This window comes from Anarrhichthys ocellatus, unplaced genomic scaffold (genome assembly GCF_004355925.1).
Source record: "Anarrhichthys ocellatus isolate YVR2014 unplaced genomic scaffold, GSC_Weel_1.0 scaffold83, whole genome shotgun sequence".
Taxonomy (NCBI): Eukaryota; Metazoa; Chordata; class Actinopteri; order Perciformes; family Anarhichadidae; genus Anarrhichthys; species Anarrhichthys ocellatus.
The window spans coordinates 1,115,625-1,140,187 of NW_022280113.1; the positions used below are offsets into that span (position 1 = coordinate 1,115,625).

Genomic DNA, 24,563 nt, shown 5'->3' on the forward strand with positions numbered 1-24,563 from the left:
GAGTGTGAGTATTTGTGTGTGTGTGTGTTTGTGTGTGTGTGAGTGTGAGTGTTTGTGTGTGAGTGTGTGTGTGTGTGTGTGTGTGTGTGTGTGTGTGTGTGTGTGCTTGTTGCTATTGTACCACCCGTGCAAAACTCAAGTGCATCCACTGTTGTCGGTACAGGAGGTGGTACTTCAGCGCTCCGTGTTGCGTTGTGGAGTTCTTTTACCTCTCTGGAATGTTTCGTTAGACATTTAGTACACTTTTTTTTTTGCATTAAACAAGTTCACAGAAAGCAATAATAAGAAAACAACATGAGTTCTACTTCAAAGATGGAGTGAAACTACTCACAGTGAGAATCATTCAATATTCGCCCAGGCTGTAAATCTCCATCCAGAATACAGATGCTTTGCAAAAATCAAATCAAATCAAAAAAGGAATTGAATTTTGACACGGCGAAACATTTGCCACCTGCGATTCGTCATGTTCCTGGAAGAAAACCAAAAAAATAGCCCTGAGGCTCAGCGTTCGGCGAATGTTAAATCTATCTTGGCCCTCTGTCAGCGCTGTTTGGTTGTTAAATAGCGACGCTGTTTTATCCTTCCTCCTGAGATCAAAGTAGTGAATACGATACAGTTGTGACAACTTCCACTATACAATGGCGGAGGCGGAACACGTGTACTTTCGGGTAAATCTTCACTTCGATGAATGATGAAGTGAAACACTCGATGAGCCCCAGTTGTGCTTGACCTGAATACATAGGTTTATTACAACACACATCTGATACCAGAGAAGATCCTGGTGCGGCTCGTATGCATGGACACAGTCGTACCAAAAAATAAAAGTAACGTACATACAGAATCATGCATAATCCCAACGGGGTCTGGAACATCGACAAGGTAATTAGTTTATGTGGTGTTCCATTGTACTTTTTTTCATTTCCAAATTGTCTGGAGCTCAGCAGATGTTCATAAGATTTGTATTTAAAGTTTGTCTCTTGCTGTACTGTAGAGCTCTGAAGTTCTGCGGCCCCGGGGGACCTCCTCACGTGAAGGTTGTCATTGAGTGGGAGAACAAGACTAAAGAATGGTAAGCAGTGTGCACAATCATGTTAACTTCTGACGGAGTGTGATAAGATGTAAAAAAAACACGTAGGCAGAGCGCAGGACCGTCGCGCCGATCCAAACTCAACTCTGCAGCTGACTGAGAAGGATAAACTGTGCGTGTGCTCCAGTCTCTTCGGCAGCATCCAGGAGGAGGTGGTCAAGGACGCGGAGAGTGTGAGGAGCCAGCAGCAGCAGCACCTGCAGCAGCATAGCTGTACGCTGGACGAGTGCTTTCAGCTGTATACCAAAGAAGAACAGGTGAGACTGAGGACAGCACAGCTCTCGAGGAAAAAAACTAAAGTTGTTATTCACACATGGTAGAATCCAGCCACCTGTCTGTCTTGGAGTGGCCTCGTGTGCCAGAATCTGAGGAAATTCTAAATTGCGAAAAAACAAATCAAAATTCACTCTCTTCTTAAATCACGAATCGTCTTTTGGTGGTTGTTGTTATACAAGTTGTAAAATAAAGGCGCAGCGGCGCTTCATTCAAAACAAACAAATCAGCCATTAATGCAGCAGTAAAGCTGTAAATGAATGCTGCATTCAAAGGGAAACTTCCACCAATATTTCACATTAAACTCTGTTTACAGGTCTAGGACAGTACCTCTGATTATGCGCATAAAGCTTTTTTCGTTGCTCCAGAGGGAGCTATGTAGAATCTGATAAATTGCGTTAAGTGGTGTCACCTGAGTCAATGTCACTTGGGGCTGAAAAGTAGAAGTTTGAAATTGAAAAGATGGTTGTCGCGTTCGAAAAGAAGCGAGATTACCGGAAATGCTCGAGGCCACATTAGTCACTATTTGTGCACCCAAATCCCCCCCTGAAGTTGGCAGACGCATTTCATTGTTTGTCATGTATGCACAAGGTTTTAACAAGAAAATAATTGTGTGAAATAAAAAAGACTTTTTGGAATCTGACAATGCAGGAGTGCAGTATTAAATGTGTGTAGAAGTCTTCTCAAATAAAAGCAACGATATCCTGATTAAAAAAACTTTCATATTCAAATATACGTCATCACATTGCTCCTATTACGACCTCCAAGCAAGTGGTGACTTAAATCTTGTTAGTCATAGTTATTAGTAGCACGTCCACTTCTTGTTCTTAGCGATGGTGCCCTTTTCGGTATCTGTACACCGTCTGTGAGCTGTGTGCTTTTCTCAAGCCTTAACTCCTGCATACCTATACCGGCAGTGAATTATTCTATCAAGCCACAGCGAGGAGGATAAAGAACAGAAATTTGGGAACAAATGGACAGAAATCCCTGCAGAGCTGCAAAGTACGGAACATTGCAGATAATAGAGTTCTTATTTATTTTCAAGTAGGTTTTCTTGCAGAAGGAATTTGTCTTGGTTTTGTGTTGCAGGGCTGTGCAATATGGCCCTAAATCTTTTATCACGATATACGTCACTTCATATATTGAGAACGATATATTTCATCATATATAGCGTGTTTCGAGTAAAAAGAAGAAAAAGGGAAAATGAATGAAATGAAAAGTACTGAATATTTTCAATTTTTTTGAAGAACTTTAGTGCAAAATAAGCATCAAATTATAAAGACAAAAATGTGCACATATGATAATCGCATTGAACTGAGTGGTAAAGTGTGATGTAAAAACAAAACCCCACTTGTAAAAAAGTATTTACATCATGTTTACAAAGAAAGTTAAGTTAGTATGTTTTACGAAATTCTGTCTCACAATATCTCAATATATGATGTCATCACGACCCGATTCCAAGAAAAGCTGATTACATTTTACCCTCCCGAGACGCCACTTGTCGCTGCATGACGTGTGTGTAGCGCTACAAATCAAAGTTGAGCCGGTCTCAACTTTTTCTAATGTTTCAATGAGCCGGTGAAGTGTCAACCAATCATAGGATTTTGTTTCATGCTTTTCTGTTCCATCTTAAAAAACAAAAAAAAAAAAAAAATGCCGTTAGCCAGTTCCCGGTGCTATTTAATGACGTCAACGGGCGCTTGAGCCACACTTTAATAACGTAGCTGGCCACGCGTGGCCGTTTTGTTGGTTGTGTCGCTCGTCGTGTGAAAAAGGCAACAAGAAGCCGCATCATCAGTTACTGTTGACGTTAACTGAAAGAGAGCCCTGATTACCCTCTTTCCTTGAGTCTCTCCTCTAAGTGTGAGGACCTATGAGTGAGACTCAAGTGAGAGCAAACAAGGGGACAATCAAGGGAATTGGGTCGTACCTTCGTACTGTCTGTCTTTTTCTTTCCCTATGTTTCACACGCGTAATCGCATAGCAATCACATCTGTATTTGTCTATCTCTTCCCTTGTCGGAGCAAGTAGCCTATTCATTTCAGTGATTTATGGCAGCAGAGTTGCAGGAAGCGACTCCGCTGCCCACTGAAACTCGCAGCGCACCAAATCAGCACTTTGCTGCTGACGGAAAGGACCGTCAACGCCCACGCACCAATTAGGTTTTGTGAAAGGATGCAGCAACGCGAGGCGAGGAAATTCAATTTGCTGATCTCATGTCATGAAGCAACATTTTAAGACGAGGGGAGCATGGAGCTTTAAAAGGGGGACAATGGGTCCATTAAGCTGCCTAATGCTAGAGGCAGGATTTTGCTATAACCGATGGCTTTAGTCATGACTGGGATGGTTATTAATTTTGATAGAATCTTTTCAGTGAAGTCAACCTCTGAGCAGTGTGACGAGAACGTAATAGGCTAGAAGCATTTCACCTGAGTCACATCCCCACTTGAGTCCTCAGTCTGCACTATAGAGCCTGTAAAACCATAACGCAAGAACCCCTAATTACATGATGAAATAACCACAAACATCAATAAATGTTACATTTCTGTTAAGAAATTGATTTCTTTAACCGTGCAATTGGTTCTTCGACTGATTCCAGCTTGCCCCAGATGACGCCTGGAAGTGTCCGCACTGTAAGCAGCTTCAGCAGGGCATGGTGAAGATGAGCCTGTGGACTCTCCCTGACATACTCATCCTCCACCTCAAGCGCTTCCGACAGGTACGTGTGCCGTAAAGTGGTCTCCGGTGAAAACACGATCAACGGCTGACTCGATTCAATGGCTCGTATTGAAGAAAAATGGCTCTCTTAGTAATTGCATCAAATATTCTGCAGTCAATGAGGATTCGGTCTCTGACAGTTTGAGAAGTTATAAGTGAGGGGTAAGATATGTGCTGAGCGATAAATGCATTAAAGACAGAAAAGTAACATGGGTATTGAGCTGGCAGGCTGTCGCCCGGGTAGATGGAAATTTGGGCTGCAAAATACAGCTGGTCCTCTTGCCAGCACGGTTGGAAACAAAATGGTATATTTCAATCATCGAAACATACCCTCTGGTCTGCCCTCCTTTTTTTTAAAATGGGAACCGACACCCCCCCCGAATGTCCCATGCAGACGCGTCAGCTGGGGAAATAAGATAGGGGTCAATCCTACATATCCACCATGTCAGTTAGAGCTTTTTCTAAATGCAGCTGTACACAACAAATGCTGAGTGAAACATTCTGCTGGTGTTCGTCTTTGGGGAGAGAGATCTCCTGCTGCACGGGAAAAACACAATGGTACTAATCAGTAATTACCAGCAGCTTCCCACACACATACAATACATCCAGCTGTGCTGCTTCCACCAGACAAGTCACCGTTTCTTTGGTGTTGCACGGTATACAGATACTAGAAAAATATCGCAGGACCCTGGGCTTAAAAACGGCTCGATAGCCTATTTTATCAGTACCGATAATTTATAGTGAGGGTTTTTCTCTCTTATGCACGCAGCCGATACAAGCGCTCGTGTTCACAGAGCGACAAACTCTTTATTCCTCCCGCCGTGTCGACATATATACCCGGCATCACTGCTTATGAGAGGGCACTTGAATTCCCTCAGACAGACTATCTCCAGTCCCAGTTGGATATTCAAAAGTATCAACTATGGGACAATAATTCATTTTTTATGGCTTCTTTTCACACTTGCCTTGCGTTAAAAGACACAAAATTAAACGCATCAAAACCGTCTCTAATAACTCTTTCCACTGTTCCAACAATCACCAACTCTGCTTCGGTCGAAAATCAGCCCTTCATTCACTGATGTGAAAGAAAGCGCTGTTTTGGTCTTCAGACTCCATTGGAAAAACACAGATTCAGCCGCTGGATTGGCAATTTCTGGCATCAAATTCGTTGGGAAACAGATTTTGCCAGACTGCTGAGGTGAAATAACTGTAAGATTACTAGCACGTTACCCCTCTTTCTGACTGAATCAGAGGACAGGAAACGCATTGCACGCGTAGGATTGTGGGTGTTTTAGGAGCGCAGAATCCTCAGAAGGAGTAGGTCCTCCGTAGAATCGGTAGGATCCTCGTCATTGGAACAGTCCCTCGGCGGGATTCGACGAGGTAGCATCCTTGAAATTCAGCCGTTGAAGGATCCTTCCTTGACTTTGATTTTTCCCTCCCCGCTCCGTGTTTTCTGACGGAGACTCAGACGAGGTAGGCTGTACCAATGTGAGCAACGATTGAAGCCTCCCAGTACAACCATAATCCCTCGAGGTGTAGCCGTCTCCAACGCTGTGGGCCGATTCCACACTAATTCTAAGCAGGTGTTGGAAGTAATTAGGCTTTTAGACATGTCATAGTGAGGAAAGCACAGGTGTGATTCAGTCTCACGGTCCTGGTGTTGTGCATGCTGGCTCACTGCCGTGACTCACTGGGACACTTGATGAGAGCAGAGCCATCGTTGATGTTATTAGCAACACCTGTGCTTTTCCTACTGTGACAAGTTAAACATGACTGCTGTGTAAAAGGTTTTTACTTATAAACCACTCTGCCATTGATAAGCACCGACAATAGTAAGAGCCCTCCACCTGCAAATGCACAGTCACACACCCTCTCATTCTCTGGGTCAAGCTCCAACACGGTAGCCTTCACCGGGGACTCGTTAGTATCCACACTCATGCCTGACGTCAGGAACAGCCAGCCACACATAGTTTAAGCACACTTGGTTTAAGTGCCTCTCTAAACCAAATCAGTAAATATTGTCATCGCAGGAATTATTTTTGTGCTGCTGACGTTGATGTTGACGTCCTTGTGACGAGTCCTGTTGGACAACACATGCTCGAGGGACTGATTAAAGGAAGTCTGCTCTTCTCGTTGCACATTTCTTTCTTTTGTCTGAATGATGTTTGAAAATGTGTGAGGTGTGTGTGTGTGAGAGACCATTTAATCCCTAATTGGTTCTCAATTAATTAGAACAGTGTACCTCGTTGAGGCCATATTTGTCTTTGTATTTATGGTCCGTGTGCTTCAAGATGGTATTTGAGTAGAGTTAGAGTTAATTGTGTCTTCATCACAATACCATCACATATCTTGGTACTCATACTTGTTAAACACTGGGTAATGATAATAGGTTAACCCTATAATTGTAAGTGCTGACACACTTTTACTTCTCCGTGTGTTAACTGGTTGAACTTCCATGGACCACACACATACATATACAGTGTGTGTGTATATATATATATATATATATATATACACAGTATATAGAGTACGCGCGTGTCTGCTCTACCTCTGCCAACCCCAACCAGTTAATGCTCCAGATGCATGTGGCATCTGCTATATATTAGTAATAATAATGATACACTTTATTTATATAGCACCTTTCCAAACACCGTTACAATGTGTTTTCCAATAAAAACAGAACACATTTAAAACACAAAGAGAAGGACATGAACTAAAAGCCAAGTACTAAACCCATAACAACAGGCAGGTCATTCCACAGTGGCATCTGGGGATCTCAGGGTGCCGTAAGGGACACAGGGCATGAAGAGATCTGAAAGATCATTTGAGGTGAGGCCACTTAGGGCTTTGTACGTGATCAATGATATCTTAGCCGGAAAGCCAAGATTGATGAAATGTTTTTGATGAATTGAATGAGCTGGAGATGTGAGATTTTTGCTGATTTTAGAGAGAGAGAGAGAGAGAGAGAGAGAGAGAGAGAGAGAGAGACTATGATTTTTGGGAGAAATGGTCTAATCCTTGAAATGTAGGATTGAAAAGCAGGATTAAACAATTGATATAACATGTTTGTCTAAAATGAGGTTTTGATCGAAAATGACTTTCTGCAGTGCTGAGTTGTTGAATGGGACAGAGAGCCAAGACTTTTTGATATTTTGGTGATTGCGCTATCTTGACTTATGATCAATACCTCTGTCTTATTCGCATTTTGCTTCAGGAAATGTTGTAAAGGTATGGAATTTAATTATTGTCAAAAACCCGTGCATAATAACCAGGCGCGTGCACGAGATACGAACGTACAGATGAAATGCCGATCCTTGCTCCGCGTCCACCCCTGTGTATATGACAACAGAAACATTGATCAGACTGTGAGTGTTGAAAGTGACACAATCAAAGCCAACGTCTATTCCATCCCCGCCTCCAAAGTCCACTTGGCGAACGAGAAAGTGTTGAGCAGTTGGACATGCGTAGGTCATTTGGATAAAATTATCACGTATTGGGAATCTAAAGTTACTTTCTTGAAATGAAAAATGATTAAAACCTAATAACAGCTTTTGAGATCTTAAATTTGTGTTTAAGCAAAGTAATTGCACTTGTGCTTTGAAGCGGAAGTAAGAATAGGGGATCATCAGGACAGCAGACATGGATATGTCCAATTTCATTTGTCCAAACCCAAATATATAAACCTACTGCTGTCACAATGTGCCGTTGTCACTGTGCCACCCTTATACACATTGTTTATTGATATCTTGGCCTCTGATGCTCTCATTTGAATCACCTTTTTAATTGGCCTCATTTGAGTCCCCCAATTTAATTGACACAAATTTACAGCAATGATTTGTCATATTTTGTTGTAGCCTACATTATGCGTAGAATAGAATATTCCCTTCATTATTTTAAACATACAGTACTTTCTGATCAGTGTTGGATCCATGTATGTTGTTAAAGGGTACCATTTGTGCGAGTGTGTGCCCGTCAAAATATCTGTATGTCCCTGCATGATCGCCAGGGCCAATCAGGGCATTTTTATTTCACGTCTGGCACTTCCTACGAGCCCTGCTCTCCCTCCCTCACAACTTCTGACTCTTCGAAATGACACGTATCAAAAAACCATTTTCGCAGCCACGGTTAAGCCCGAGCTATACTTTCACCTTTGCCCGGTGCTTGATTGGCACTCCTCTGCCTCTTCTGACAAGCAACTGGCACCATGTTGCACGCTGAGCTTCAGCCAGGCACCCTAGGTCAAACTCCAGCCATGGCCATCAGGCACTTCCTTGCAAAGCTCCCATTCCACGCCGTAATTTCCATCCTCTGACCGATGTGATTTTTCTCGCCACTGCATTAGAATTCAGTTAATCGCTCTGTTGGACTCTGTGCCAAGGACCAGCTCTGCACAGGAGACTTATCCAGTAGCCAGCAAATCCGCACAACACCTCCTAAGGTTGTGAGGGTATGCAAAAGCTTTCATTATGATCAGCAGCCAATGCCTGGAAGGGGAAAAGAAGCTTCAATAGTGAAAAATTACTTGACGGGAAAATCGATACTGCAATTCTCTTGGCATCAACTTTTCCTGCAATCCCACCCTGGAGTGATACAGAAATTCACAAGCTGATGTTTTTTTAATGCTATCCTCCCGCAACATCACTGATAGGGGTGTGGTCCAAAAGTACATGAACATGCTTGAAGGTTTCATTCTTTAGAGACAGTTTTCTTCCCCTTGTGATTAGTCTTGGATGTGATATTATTTCAAAACTGTTTTTTATTTGTTGCAACATTAATTTCAAAGCTGCTCAATCAGTTGATTTCTGTTCGATCCACTCCTCATAGGAAAATGTGTTATTTTTCATGCCTGCACATATGTGTACTGTATATTAATAAAAAAATGTTGAAACAGGTAGGCGAGCGGAGGAACAAGCTGTCGACCGTGGTGCGCTTCCCCCTGACTGGTTTGGACATGGCCCCCCATGTGGTGAAGAGGAGTCAGAGCATGAGGAACCTGAACTTAGGGGGCTGGCCACCGCCCTGGAAGCAGCCGTCAGGCCAACATCACCAACCTGCCGACATGATCCTCCCCCACGACTATCTGTACGACCTCTATGCTGTGTCTAACCACCATGGAGGAATGCACGGTGGACATTATACTGGTATGGAATTGGGCAATATGATACATTATTCATGTTAAGTTCAGGAGGGCAGTGTAACTTCCTGCTTGCAATCAGCTTTTTATGTAGTTCCATTGGCTCCAGCCAGGGGCCGGGTAAGAGTAGTGAGTGAGGATTCAGCAGGCAATCAATATCAGTATAAAACAGGCAATAAAAGAAAGTGTGAATCACCCCTACCATGAGAGCTCCTTGAGCCTGCAGCCATAAATGAGCACCCAAAATATCAAGCAGTTTTGCTGCAGCAGAAATCCAGATTAGCTGTGGACAGACACAGAGGTTCACACTCACTGACGGTTGCATGACTCCTCTGGCTTTTTCACACTGGCTTCTTCTACAAGGTTGAGCCCAGCAGTAGTTGCACATAATTATTAAATTGACAAGTCAATGCCAGTGTGTGGAGGATTTTCAGACAACGCTCGGACCACTAATGAGTAATACCCTCCGCTCACCGTAATACTGTCGTCACTGGCTTTTTCATTTCATTTCATTTGTACATAGTTCAAGGAACAGCCATACAGAGCTACAAGAGACCACTTGATAATATGGCACATGAGGAATTTACCAGGGAATGAGGGTAGAATGAGGAAGTTGATGCTAATGAACCATTAGATAATGAGTAATCAGAGTTGCTAATGATTAATAAGCGATTAGTTATTTGAGAAAAGTGTGAGGAACAAATCAGGAACAACTTGATAACTGATCAACTCATTAATAAGTACTCCCCTAATACCTCCTAATATAGGACTGTAGTGGATAATGATGAGTAACTAGACAACCTAATGAATCATTAGATAAGGATTAGTTGATATCTGCGAATCGATCATACTGACCACTTCCTTTATGAGTCGTTCCTGATTAACTCTGAAGCTGCTCAGCAGCACAAAACTAGTAACGACTCATCAATCACTCATAAACGGAACGTGAATTACTCTTTTTGTGTTCCCCCAAGTAAAGCAATATAGAATACTCTAGTAGTAATACTCTAGTAACTTATCATTCTCTGCTATATAGTCCTTCGTTATGAGTTATTTTGGAAGTACTTATTAATGATTCGTTAAGTATCAAGTCGTTCCTGATTCATTCCTCACTCAATTAACTCATCATTCCTTTCCCTGTTCTTTTATATGGAAGTTGCTCAGTGGCGCATGAAGGACAAGAAGTTTGACTTCCGAGTATCAAATCCAGATGGAAATGTGGATCTTCCGGCGATCCTACGCATCCATCGCACCCATTGGGCCTGCGCACTAGCGATTCCTTTAACCCCGCCTCCCAGCCCTCGGTCCAGCCTCGTTCTCTGGCTCATTCACATAAACGGAGGAGGGAACTGTGGATTCGGCTAATATTGCATTTTACAACTTTTAGGACCCAGTGTATTAAACAGTTCAAGTGTTCGTACTGGGAAGTTAATTTACCTTTAAAAAAAAAAAAAAGTAGTTTATGCGCTGAGTTACAGATGTCTCTTCCCATAATGTAAATCTGTGCAAAAATAATGTTTTTGGGCCCAATGGCGTCACGTGACGGACCCGTAAATTGTAATTCCATGGTTTGGCCACGATGTAAAATTTGCTTCAAAAAACTGCTGGAACGGAGGTTGCACTGAGTTACATTATGATGGGTTCAAGCTCTCTTATATAAAAATGAGCATTGGGCAAAGGTTAATTATTACATCATCATGATCAAACAGTGTGCAAGTTTTTTATCGCGGTATTGTATTAGATATTGAGATTTGTGGAATTTCACTGGTATTGGTATCACCTATATTATATTTCTGGTATCTTGACATACCTTGCGGTTCACCAGCAGTTTATTCCTCATTAGTTCCTGATTGAATGAATAGAATGAAAATAAAACCTCTTCCTGCCACATTCTGAGGCAGAGTTATTCCCATTTGTCTCGTATTACATTCCTTCAGCTCTTAGGAGACACTTGCTGGTACGTATGTGATGACTTCAACTCACTGACATTATAGGAATCTTGACACACAGGTGAGGCAAAGCCAGGTCTGTAATTGCCGGGGATGGTTTGTGAACACCCACAGCACGAAGGCTAATATGCAGGAGAATTGGAGACAACAGGAGATGAGGAAAATAAAGCAGTCGCCTCCATAACAGCTTGCTTGACAGTTGCCTCCTGTCTCTGGGTTTTTTATGGCTTGGCTGAAATCTCACCTTTGAGTTGTGTGGGTGGTATACATACAACATAGCTGCATTGGTTTTATGCGATATGTATCGAAGCCTCTTTATTTTTATATATTATATATTTATAGTTTGGACCACTTTCTTTGCACTGTTTTTATGTAAAGCAGATTAAGTTTTCTCATTTAAGATGTGTTGCACAAATTGAAGGAATAAGGCTGTCATCAACAAATCCCATGAAAACCACTTTAGCTCCTCCACGCAGCAGATGTGAAGTTTTGCTTCACTTGATGTGAGCACTTTCTCATAATTGCATTTGACAAATTCTGCTGCTGTTTTCTTGTCCAGCTTACTGTAGGAACTCAGTGGACGGACAGTGGTATAGCTACGACGACAGCAGCGTGGACTTGGTGCCAGAGGAGGAAGTGTGTACCAGAGGAGCCTACATCCTTTTCTACCAGAGGCGCAACGTCATTCCTCCATGGTCGGCCAGTTGCTCCGTCAGAGGTATGATATCAAGTGACTAGCAAACAGGAAATAATCGATTTAAAAACCATGACAAAAATGTTTGAATTGATGTCTATTGTGGGCTGTGGGGATTCTTCCATAGTTCTCAAAGATAGAGATTCCAGATTGTCAAAAACTAAATAAAAAAAAAAATGAAATCAGAGAATAGATTGTTCTATAGTTGACCTGCCCCTAATCAGAAGACATTCTACCAGGCATAAAACCATAGTCTGCTCCATCTGCAGTTCCTTTTCCCACACAACCTCCCTCTGTCTAACAACTGCTCTGCTAGGTCTGTGCACGTCAAAATAACAGCAACCCCTGCCACAATAGCCATTGTTAAATTATGTAAACCACTCTCCAAGGTGACAAGTACATTTTTCCCTCAGGGTTTCAGTTTCTTATCGGCATTATTTTCAATGAGCTTGTTACAAATCCTAATTTTAAATTCATGCATGAGTGTAGTTGGTTTGGAGACAGCCGCCTATGCTCTGTGTGTCCCAGGAGGCTTCTTTTTTTTTAAAAAAGAGGTTAATATAAATTAAATGTCTATTGTCAAAATACCCTTTTAACAACTTCAGAGTAAGCCCATAGGTGTCGCTACCAGGAAAGATTCTCTCCGCTCATCACAAGGACAGCTGTTTGACAATTGCTTTGTTCCTCAAAAGCCTTTCTCCCTGTTCTACGCTTCTGTAGATGATGATGTGCAGATGATTAAGTCTGCAGGGTTTGGAGCGTGGCTTGGCGCAGACATAACAGATGCTTTCAATATCATGCCACTCCTCCCCTCGCTATGGCATCTTTTTGGTGCAAGATAGTGTTCAAGCTTTTACTTATCTGCTAAATTCACATTTGGGTGCCACAGTAGCCCTCGCAGTTTTGGCACTTTGTGAGAAGCATTATGCTGGATTCTCTACACAGACTCCCTTTTGTCCTGCATCTTTTAGACAATTTTGTTGTTGTTGATTTTTGCCTCATCCGTGCCAGTTCAGTGTGGAGAGCATCTGAACGAGCCGACTCACGGCTCGGCACTACGAAAGGGATGAGAACGAGGGTGTTGTAATTTAATGTCGTTTTCTAAAATAATATGTTAACTGTTCGTCATAACATCTTTTTAATTTGTGGATAAATATATGATTTTACACTGCAAACATTTCCAGAAGAATTAATTGTTCAGACGAAGGCTGTAATGTGTGTAAATAATGATTTAGCAAATTTTGTATTACAGGTTTTTGGGCGTTATCTATAGTAAAAATAACAGTCCAAAATGGTCAACAGTTGCATAGTTTTAAGTCAAAAACCTTGACATTTTTTGTGAGAGGATCCTCACACCCAATATCTACTGGTATCTTTTATTCAGTGTTGAAATTCAGTATTTTTCTCTTCATCCTGCTGCATTATATGTACAAGCCTCCTGACTGGCACACTGCTCCTAAAACCTGAATTGTTAGCACATACGCCTCAGCTCTGCATGCATTGCAGGCTGTAAGCATCCTGTAATATATCATAGAGCGATACTATAGGCTACGAGTAACACATGTAAGCACTTTAAGTATTGATACTATCGGTAAATATAAAAACGCACCCCCTTAAACCTATAATGTTTCAGTCATAATATTACTGGAGTATTATGGGCTTACTATAGAAGATGTGTAGCCCAAGTACAATAATATAACAATAAAATCACAACTGATTTTGACTGGCATAGTATAACATGCTTAAAGACATAATAATTAAATAGGAATAAGTTGCAAGAGATTGCTGATACTGGCATATATACACTCCAACAGGTCCTTCCGTTCATCTGTCTGATCCATTCCCGTGAACATAAATGCGACGTTCACCGTGGACATGCTTTCCAAATAACTTCATTATCCAAACTACTTTCATTCCTGGTCATGAAATGTGTGTAACTGAGGCTCTCTCTCGCTTTAAATATCAGAAGTTCAAAAATATTCATCCTCAGGCCAAACCCTGCAGCATGCCATGCCTTCCATTCAATCAGATGACTCTCGATTTAGCTCGTCCAAGCCCCTGCAGGATCTTTTGCACTCCACTTTTGGTTTAGCCGAAAGCACAATTTAAATATGTATAGTCCTGGTATGTCTTCTCTTCCTTTTGCGCCAACCTCCTCTTTAGTCCATTGCCAGTAGATGTCTCTGTAGTTTGTGCATTTCTTGTATTTTCATTTTAATCCCACAATCTTCAAATGCAAATGATCAAAGCCATTCTAGCAGGGAGTACCACATTCACTGTCAAGCATCTCAGAGCCATCTTGGGAATCCTTTCATTTAGCTGCTCCTTAAAAAGTTGCATCTATGAGATGATAAAAGACTGCCTCCCACTTTGTCACTGGTGCACAAGTTGGTGTCATGGTAAAGGCAAGGTTGTTTTTCACAAAACAATTGCTCTAATGTTTGAAGCAGCTCTACTAATGGCCTTCTAAGGTGCGGTGAATATACAATCAGATACTGCTCCTTTGATCCTCAGCGTGATCTCATTTTCTCTGATTTAACCTTAGAAAAACACAAAAACTCAATATCCCTGAAACACTAAAAAATATATCTTGCCAAGGTCCCAAAATTATTACTGCTGAGACTTTTTGGGCTTTCTCTTTTCATGATGATATTCCTGCATCAAAAAACATTTGTCTTCCATAATCAGAATATTGTAATTATATATTAACCTTCTGGAATCATCCACAGCTGAGTTGAAATCATTAACCCTACCAACCTTCCACCAATCTTATTCATCATCAATAACGTCGTGCCAATGGCGGTATGCGTGCCTGAGTTTGCTAACCACTTCACTACATCGTATAATCACCTCATAGTCGAGGAGCTCATGTGGAATGGCCAAGCTTAAACTATATACTGCATTTTATTAAACATTTCAAACACAAATTGTCTGACTGAACTGTTGTCATATTTCACAGATACAATTATTCAGAGTAAAAAATAAAAAGAACCATCCATCATTAAAATATAACTTTTTTTGTTCTATGCAAAGGGAAATAATAGATGCCGACAAACCATTTCTTTGCCAGCTCCCTAGATTATAGATACAGCACTGGACATATCTCATTGTGAACAGTCAGTGCCGTCTTTGCAATGACTGACTTTCCTCCTTTGTGAGTTGCCATGGTACTGGTTCAGTCACAGCATTCTGGTTTCAACACAAACTGAATTTGCAATTACCTAGTTCAGGGAGTTCTGTGAAAGAGGCAGACACTCACTCTTGGAATCCACAATCAGGGCTTGACATTAAGCTTTTTCCCTTTCGGGCAAGTAGCCAAAATGTTTTGCTTGCCCAGCAGCCATATTTACTTGTCCGAAATGGAAAATGGACAGGCCATAATTTGGACAATTATCATAATTTAGGTATGCTCTCCTCATAGCCCCCGGACTTGACAGAAACAGCCATTTTACCTTGCTGACCATTGTAAAACACATTTGAACTTATCAGAGACAAAATGAAACAAAACATCATTAGGGTTTCCACTGTTCTAAAATTCCCCAATGCTTGTTGCTTTCTACAGAAGCTTGCCAATCGCTAGTTTTAATTGTATAATCTAAGCTGCCCCTCGCTGCCGGCCACCAGCCCACTGTTAGGCTCATTTTCTGTAGCATAAGCATGAAAGCATGGCAGAGTTAGAAAAGTAGCTCGCTAACTAGCCAGCCGCTCAATCGGTACAATTAAACAACTTAATGATTCATCCACACACTGTTGCCACAGCGTAGGAAAGCACGTTGATGTCCCCAGATGAATGACATCTTTGTTCAGATCATTTTCTGTGACCAGTGTAGCATGAAAGCATGGCGGAATCAGCAAGCTAGCTAGTTAGCTTGCTAATTCCACCATGCTTCCATGCAACAATGGTGACAGAAAACAAGCCCAACAGCGGACCATCTCATTATCTCTCGAATAGTTCAGCCTTTTAGCAACATTTCTTTCCATCTCTCTCTTAGTGAAGCAACAGCCATGACAACTGAGCAGGTTAGCAGAAGGCTAAGCTTACTGTTAGCATTAGCACTTTACCATTTTCTTTCCATATCTGAAACGATTTGCCGATATTGTAGCTCTCTAGAGCCTAGAATCACAGTTTATCATCTCAAATGTATGCAATATCGATTCTGACACCCAACAACAAGCAAGATGACATTTCCGATGTGTAACTTTAGCCCACTACTCCGAGGTAATTCGTGTTTGACTTAATCATGTCAGTTGTACAAAGGTCCATAGGTGCCTACTCCACAGAGGGGTCTTTTTGCCCCCACACGATTTTGTCATTGGCGGCAAAGATTTTTGGCTTCAATAAAAGCACTTAATCAGCGGCACACAATAAACTAAAAAAAAACCTACAAAGTATGTAAATCATGTCCCAGCAATGTTAAACACATGCTTGACTGCACAGTGAGGAGAGAAAATGTGTTAACTGGTGGATTCACAATTACAACCCTCATTGTATTATCCTTCTCTTGAATCACAAAGACGGCTACAAGTCTGAAGAATGTAACACAGCTCCACACACAATGCTGAGTTCTTGCTCATATGATTTATGTTTTGAAATGTGACACTTTTTATTCCATGCCATGTTTCCATACCCGGACGTGATTAAGTCTGCATGCTGCACTCTTTCCATCAAATATTAAAGGTGCCTAGTATTGGGTCTGTCAGCATCAATGACATATGCAGAACAAATGTAAAAGAAAATAATAAAGGAAAAATCAAACGGAAAAACAGGTACTGTTACAATGACCGTTTACTGAGTCGTGTGCATCAGTAAAATAAATGCATTCAGAAATTACTCAACTACCAGATGAAAAGGCAGACAGGAAGGACTCAGTAGAGCAGTGGGAGTTTATTAGGGATATTAAGGTAGAGTAGTGTGGAGACTACAGAATATTTATGTCAATGGTAAGTCAGCACACGATCGTAAATGTCAACAAATATGTAACCTTTACCCTTATGAACAATGCATTTCCTTCCACTGTACAGTACATGTCAGTAATAATGTTTTACTGCTGTTTGACATTACACACATTTTGTCGACATAATGTACTTTCCGTTGTTCAGTTTGTCCACTTTCAAAAGGACAAGCACTCTAGAGTCTAGAGTGTGTATCTTCATCTGTGTCCACTTCCGCTGTGTAAAACCCATGTGTATATACATGTATCTCTGTAGGTGTAAAATATTTAAGGCGAAATGTGTGAAGTGTATTGAAGCTTTAAATAATGTGAAAAATAATGATTAGACTTCAAGATGAATGCAGAATTTCTCTGTAAAAGGATAGCTATATAATATACTTAAATATTTCATACAGCAAAACATTACATAGAAAATGGTCTGAAATAGTATGCACTTTAAAATTTGGCTATTTGACACTGAGTGCTACAGAGCCATGTCGATGCATGCACAATAAGCTGCTTTAAGATTTGTGAAATCAAAACCTATTAAGTCAATAATTTTTGAATTTGTACATGTAGCTAAACTAAGTGTGACTCGCATTCTAAAATGGCTTTTTGTCCCCCTTACTCAAGCAATACACTTTTCAGATAGGCAGGTTCTGTTATTTGAATATTTCCTCAAAATAAGGAAAGCTGTTGCTGTCCCTAAAAAATGTGTGCAAATACTGTGATAACCATTTAACTGTTAAATTGTTTGTGTTAACATTTGTGCTCGACACATCTGCTGCTCACAGAGCTATGATAGAAAAACTCTTTGTTTCAGGGGGCATGTATTGTATTTAGCATTATTTTCCTCCACTATTGTACTTTATTCTTCTTTTCCTGAGGAAGTAATTCACAGACATAAATAATTGACAATTGGACACGCAGCGGCAGTGAAACATTTGAAGCTTATTTCCTTCAAGTTTCAAATGCTCTAAAGTCGGGGCCGGGGGGGTTCGAATTTTCCACTCTCCCTACCTGATCTAAACTGTTCTTGGAAAGCAAAGAGGACATTGTTAAACCACAATATTGTGGGAAAACTTTGTTGAGAAAAAAAAACTTAACAGAATTGGTTGGGGATGTTATTCAAGAGAGAGAGAGAGATGATGATGCATTGAAGGGATCGGAACACCTTCCAGGTTACGGGCTGGAGTACATGATAAGGTGGTTGCTACCAAGTGGTTAAATGGTTCCACAAAACGTACAACTCACCCATTTAAATGATATCAATACTTTGAAGCGAATCACTCCTGATCTAACTACCTGTTCAATCTACAATCGGTGAGTGAGTATGAGGGTTGATCTATGTGCGTGAGTGAGTCAAGTAAAATGTGATCGGACAGTTACAATAACCTTTGGGTTAACATTCTATAGATCTATCCTGGGTGCCTTCTTTATTTTCCAGTTTATCATTATGATGGTCAAATCAAGAATACATTTTTTTTTTTTTTAAGTCATTTGAAAATCTGTAGGAAAGTGTAGACGCAGACGAGCAACAATCTAAACTGCTTTGTAAATCGATGACCACAAAAAAAAAAATGAACCATGAATGCTCATAAAGTCTATGATTGCAACACAATTCTGCTGTGAAGTGTGATGGTGGATACGTATTTGATACAAAAATGTCCCCTAGTGTATTTATTTACGTAAAGGATTTTAATAACTACTCCACCGCTTCTGCCGGTGTAATGGAACTGGATTAGCTATCTTACCTGTGTTTTTACAAACTTCATTTAACTTTGATTACATCTGAACTTTTAGTTTTTTGAAGAACTGTTTGATGAAAGACAAACTCCATTGATGTTACACATCAAAGTTAGTTTGAAGGTCTTTGTTTTAAAATGAGTCCGCCAACATTTTCAGAGTTCAATGCCTCATTAGTGGAGTACTCTTTTATGGTTTGTATTCCTTCTCTGATCCCTCTCTTCCCTCTATGTGTCTCACAGGATCCACAAGTTCATCAATGTCAGACCACTGGCTAATCCGACTGACAGGGGATAGCAAGAGAGGCAGCCTGGTCTCTCGATCCTCCACCACCTGCCCATCTTCCTTACCTGACTCGCCTGAGTCTCCGGTCTTCCTTGAAAATGGTTCTAAACGGGAAAGAGGTAAGGGGCCACACTCAGTTTAGTGTCTCATTAGTTGCTTATTTCAAGATTAATGCTGCGCAAAGGTGTCACATTTAAGTGTAAAAGCTAAAACATTTTCCTCTCTATATCATTGTCAGGGGGTTTTGAGAGCAGGCCCTTTATCAGGGGTCTTCAGGGACGCAGCGTGAGCATGAGAGCCCCCAGCAAGACCAAGGACAACCTGAGCAAAGTGTTTCCCCTGCGCTGGTCCTTTGGTTCAAAGGACAGACGGAAACCTGACCAAGAGCCCCCGTCTGTCCAAGATCCGGGCCCTGTGGAGCTGGTAGAGTACTTGGAATCCGGCCGGCGGCCCCGGTGCACAAAGGATCCAATAGTGTCATTGATGAGCAAACCGCGCAGGACAAAGGAAGCCCCCGAGGACCGGGCTTCAACCAATGTCCGATCTGCCAGCGTTGGGAGCTTAAGTTGTATCAATAAGGCAGGGGAGGAGCTGCCGCCTGAGTCTCCGCAGGTCCCGGAGGGCCAGAGGAAGGCATTAGATAAGACAGCCAGCTTAAGATGCAGGAAAGAGAGCCAGACAAGAGATGAGATGAGCAGTAGCTCTGGTAGTAACACCCTGACCAGGAGGAAGGATGCCACGAGACAAAGCTCCTCCAAAGCCTCCCAGGACACTACTGAGACAAAGAGGAGTTCCAGTGCTGGAGTTCAGCCCAGCTACAGCACTCCTAGCCTTCACGATGGGACCCTGAGAAGACAAAAAGAGGACAGGGCTGAAAGGGAACACCACGGTGCAAATGAAGGAAACTCTAAGACCAAGAAAGGAGAAGCGCCCAAGAACCACGAAGGACTGCTCTCCTTCTTTAAAGGTAACTTCCTGAAGAAGGATAAGGACTCGAGGAAGTCCAAGGAGGGTGAGTCAGGGAGAGGAGGAGGTGAGGAAGGAGGCAGAAGGACTCCATCAAGGCTGTCGTTGTCCAACGGAGCCGCGGGAGGGGGAACTGGGGTGGAAAGAGGCAAGTCTATCGGCCCGGGCCATCTGGGCGATGAGCTGGCAAACAGGAGGATGGGACGAATCACGGCGGACATCAAGCGCTCCCAGAGCTCCTCCAACATCCCCACCAAAGCGGAGCAGAGCATGCGCAGGACAGCGTCTCTGCATCGCAACGGGACGTCTGCAGCCCCGGCACCGTCACGCAGCCTGACGACAGACAAGCCGTCCTACGGCACCCTGCAGAGGACCCGTTACAGCACGACCTCGCTGGGACGCAAAAGGACGGTTCCCGAGTCCAGCTTCTGACACGGAGACGCTCGACTCAACCACACGCGCGCACAAAGCCTTTTTTATCTGTCATAAAGTAAATGACATCCAATCTTTGAGATCAAAGCAATACAGCTCAATTCCCAGTGGTGGCTCAAAGTGGCCTGCACTGTGGAGTTGAGAGACACGTAGCAAATGAAGGGTCCTGTAATGCTGAGATATAATCAGCAGAATGAAATGATGTGACCTGTCCATCAATCGTATTCTGTTTTTTTTAGGACTTAAAACAAGTGCCTGAGCAACTAATATGCAGTTTAGACCAATGAGTTTGTCTGTTTAGCACTGGAAGCACGATATTACACGCACACACACACACACACACACATCCAAGCACATTATCTGCATTTGTGTCTTATTACTGTAGTGTGAGTGCTGGAATTCATAATTTTTTTTTGAACTCTCATGGTTGTCCACTTACAAGCACGGAGCACTGATTGTGTTCATTTATAGGAATGTAATGTGTCCACTTGATTAGGGGAGTCGATTTGAGGGCTCAGTTTCCAATTTAAATCATTTCTTCATCTTTAATCCCGTGTTTAATGTTTGTTTCAAGCACACAAACCAGTGTGTCGATGAAGGATTGACCCAGACTGCAGCTGTTGGTTATTTCGTGTTAACCCTGCAGTGGTAACCTCCAGCTGTAATAACTCGCCAGGTAGGAGTGTTATTCTGTGGAGTCGCCGACCTGGGTCTCTTAATCATTAGTTGGCTTAGATGTTGAATCCAGGACCAGTAACACTTTATCTGTCTGCTGTGAAGTGTAATATCAATGCAGTATCCACCCTTGGAAAACATGTTTGGTGGAAGCGCTGTCAGTGGCCAGTTATCAGAGAGAAAAATACTCCACAAAACAACAAAATAAATTTAGATGCAGAAATGTAAGGTTAACGACAGTTAAATGATCCCTCGTCTGAACAATCTAATCCAAAGAAGATTTAAAGGGCCTAAATTAAAGCAAATTTCAAAAAGAAATAAAGGGAAATACAATACATTGTGATATGTATTTTCTTTTTATTCACGCATTTACTGTGTGTTTACTGTAAGCTAACTAACACTAATTAGCTGTCAACAATTGATGAGACATGTGCCAAGAGGATCCCTCTGTGTCTGTTTGTGCACCTGCTTGAAGAGTCAGACAGTCGATCCCTAATGTAACTGAATATACCGTCAATAATAGTGGACAGATGATTGTTTTTCCATTCGGCATGGACCGTGCGTCTCAGTCTCCGACAGGAAAACTTCTCACGGAAACTAAAACAGTTCCCGACATTCGTGTCATGATGAAAAATAATTCATTCGGGTTATTAAAGACAAAAATTCCATGTGATTTCATTTAATCATGACACAGTAGATGCAATCATAAAAAGGAAATGCATAAAACATTGTAATACAATTAGTATTTCACTTCATTTCTTTGTTACACTTGTTTTAATTTTGACACTTTAAATCTTCTACACTAATCATTGAGAACTCGAATTTAGCAGTTATTTTGTGAATCCAGCGTAGTATTATGATAAATTATGGGGACACATACAAGCATATTTGGTAACACTTTGCATAAGAATGACATGACACAGTCAAGAACATGAAGGAGTATTTATGAATCTTTATGACTGTCATTTGGTCAATTATGACATTTTTTAATGCAAAGTTGACATTTTCTGAATATCTTGATATTAACCTGCGACAACGTAGCCGGAGCCGCTGGGAGTGAAGCGCTTCTTTCAAAAATAACTTGCATAACTGGTGGAGGAAAGCAGAGCGTAGATTTCATCTTCCTGGCCCCGATGTCCCCAGGGACTCCATTAATTAAAATGTGTGACCTCCTGGTCCCAAGTCTGCTTCAAAATTCTGGCAGTAATAACGGTATAACAGGCCGGCTGGATCCCCTCATTTGCGCCTGCAGAGATGTTTTCGATGTTGTATGTGCACTCAATACTGTCTAAGCACCCAAACACGACAACTAATAACTCTAATTTCTCTTTAAACCTGAAAACCAACACTATTTATCAATCTTGAATAATTCCTAATGTACCTCCAAATGACTATGAATACTGGATTTATGTTCTTCTGTGCAGTCATCAATCGTTTTTATTTGGAGTTCAGTTGACTCTTTGCATCAATGTGTCGGACTGGAACAAGCTCTGTAGTTTGCAACTATGTAAAGAGGGGAGCAGAAGTTTATTGACCTGGGCTGAATCTCTTCCAGGTCGGGGAGTTGCACGTCTGAATGCTTATCGACAACATTCACTGAAGTATTCACATTTTAATATGAGCATGTCGTGCTTTTTGTTTTTGTTTTCAAATGCATCATATCAGCCTTAGAACTCTCCACTTACTCAGTCTGAATATGAAATATGAGATCAATATTGAGAAACTCATGAATTCCCTTTGCCTCTAGCTTCATTCTCAGCACCCATAGTGTACAAAAAAGTTCAAGAACAATCATAAAGAGGAACTAGGCCCATTTTCATAATTCATAGATGTTATTCCTATGGTCTAAGACAGTCCAAAAATAATCAGTTAACATGATCAACTCTCCTAAATCCAAAAACTAGAGCACTATATCTATAGAAGTAGAATAGGTCTAGAACGGACATTGCCATTCAAATCAAAGTAGCAGGATGCTCAGAGCGGCGGCCATTTTTATGTGTATCGATTCTATTACAAACGTTGTAGCGGGTTAGTTTCCATATAAGCAAAACTGACTTATGGCAAGTAGCGAACTCACTAGGTGAGGTTTTGCAGTAAGGACTAAAACAAACAGTGGAGTGCTAACGTAGTACTAACTTAGCTAGCTAACTAGCGGACAGTTGGCTAGTTCTCTACAAACGTGGAAATAGACCACTCTTCTATTCATACTTTTTACATGAGGTGTGCACAGAAATAAGTCATAAAGTGTCTATATATTTTTTTTAAATTAAACTAGCGATATACAGGAAGAGTATTGGCAGTGAGAGTTCTGGCATTTTTTCTTTTCAGTACCAGCTGGCGGTTGCTCAGTAACTTTATCCCTTACATAGCCTACTGTAGTCTGTAGATGTTCACTTACCCATATTAGGCTACACAAACTCTGAATAAAAAGCTGAAGTTTCACGGCGCTCTGCTAGCCAGTAAAAAAGATACATTCCACAGCAAATATTGATAGAAGGCCACATAAAAAAAAAAACATAGAGGAATTCTTAATTTAGGTGGTGTTCCCCTGGCTGAGGTTTCCACAAAAATGCACAGAGGGCATCATCGTTTTAAGGGTCATGCACTTTGAGGAGCAGAGAAACCATTTAGGCATCTAATGTTTCCAATCATATCATGGCCAAAGGCGAAAACGTAAAAATCATACACTGTTTCTTTCTCTTTTTTTTAAACCTATTTCTGCAACAAATGACTCGCACACAACACACAACCTTCACACGATTATGATTACCAACGCTTGAGGTAAGCTGTACCTTTGTTTAAGGCCGTCTCAAGTAACTAAGCAATAATAGTTGAATGTCTTCTTTATTCAAGTTGATCCTTTGCACATCATTGACGTGCTGTTTATGAAACTTGTTCTTTGAGCGAGTGCATGCGGTCAGGCACACCAGCTTCCGTTGAATACTAATTATAAACTTAACATGAAATACACTATTAAAACCACATCAGACGCTTAGTTTTCACCTTGAAACGTCAAATAGAATCGACTTCAGCTGCTTTTTCGCTGTCCTCTATGATTTTACCAAACCCTATAATTAGATTCGCAAAGGCTGTTTCTCTCAATCGAAGACACGGGTTGCAAATTCTACAAAAAAGGGCAGCTATAATAACCAGTTAAAATATCACTAGCTGGAGATTTGTGCTCGTAATAGCCACATTCCCCTCAACTAACTGTGCCGTGATGACAGCCTTGGCTTTGTATTGAAGACAATTATCGGTCCATTTAGAATCTGCTCAGTACTGTTCCACACACGGAAATTTAGTGCTTCTTATTGTTCGAGAAATCATAGTGTATTGTGAGTTCTCATTTTCGATTAGAATTTATTTGAGAGATCAATTCTGAAAGCGGAGTTGAAATCGGGACACAAAGTCTGTATTGCGTTGTAAGTTTTAACTTTGCATGGCTCAATCCACATGTGGCCACATACACACAATGTTTACTCTGCCAAACTGAGCACACCTGTTAACAACATTTTTCATGAAATTTGGGTTGAAGATTTTTGTATATGCAATTTTTCTACATTTTATTCAAAGAAATCTGTATATATTTATGGATACACACAGATAGAACTGTGTGCAGGTGTGTGTGTGTGTGTGTGTGTGAGAGAGAGAGAGAGAGAGAGAGAGAGAG

At 41.3% G+C, this 24,563-nt stretch overlaps 1 protein-coding gene across 1 annotated transcript in view; it reads left to right on the top strand.

The window, feature by feature from the left end:
• LOC116398371 (ubiquitin carboxyl-terminal hydrolase 43-like) overlaps positions 1–24,370 on the top strand; it is a 47,083-nt gene extending 22,713 nt beyond the window's left edge. The window contains exons 6-12 of the mRNA XM_031874608.1: positions 992–1,069; positions 1,215–1,344; positions 3,960–4,079; positions 8,973–9,222; positions 11,724–11,882; positions 18,778–18,939; positions 19,059–24,370. Coding sequence (XP_031730468.1) covers positions 992–1,069; positions 1,215–1,344; positions 3,960–4,079; positions 8,973–9,222; positions 11,724–11,882; positions 18,778–18,939; positions 19,059–20,218 — 2,059 coding nt within the window. The 3' untranslated portion in view covers positions 20,219–24,370. The remainder of the gene's footprint in view (positions 1–991; positions 1,070–1,214; positions 1,345–3,959; positions 4,080–8,972; positions 9,223–11,723; positions 11,883–18,777; positions 18,940–19,058) is intronic.
• Positions 24,371–24,563: the final 193 nt, after the last annotated feature.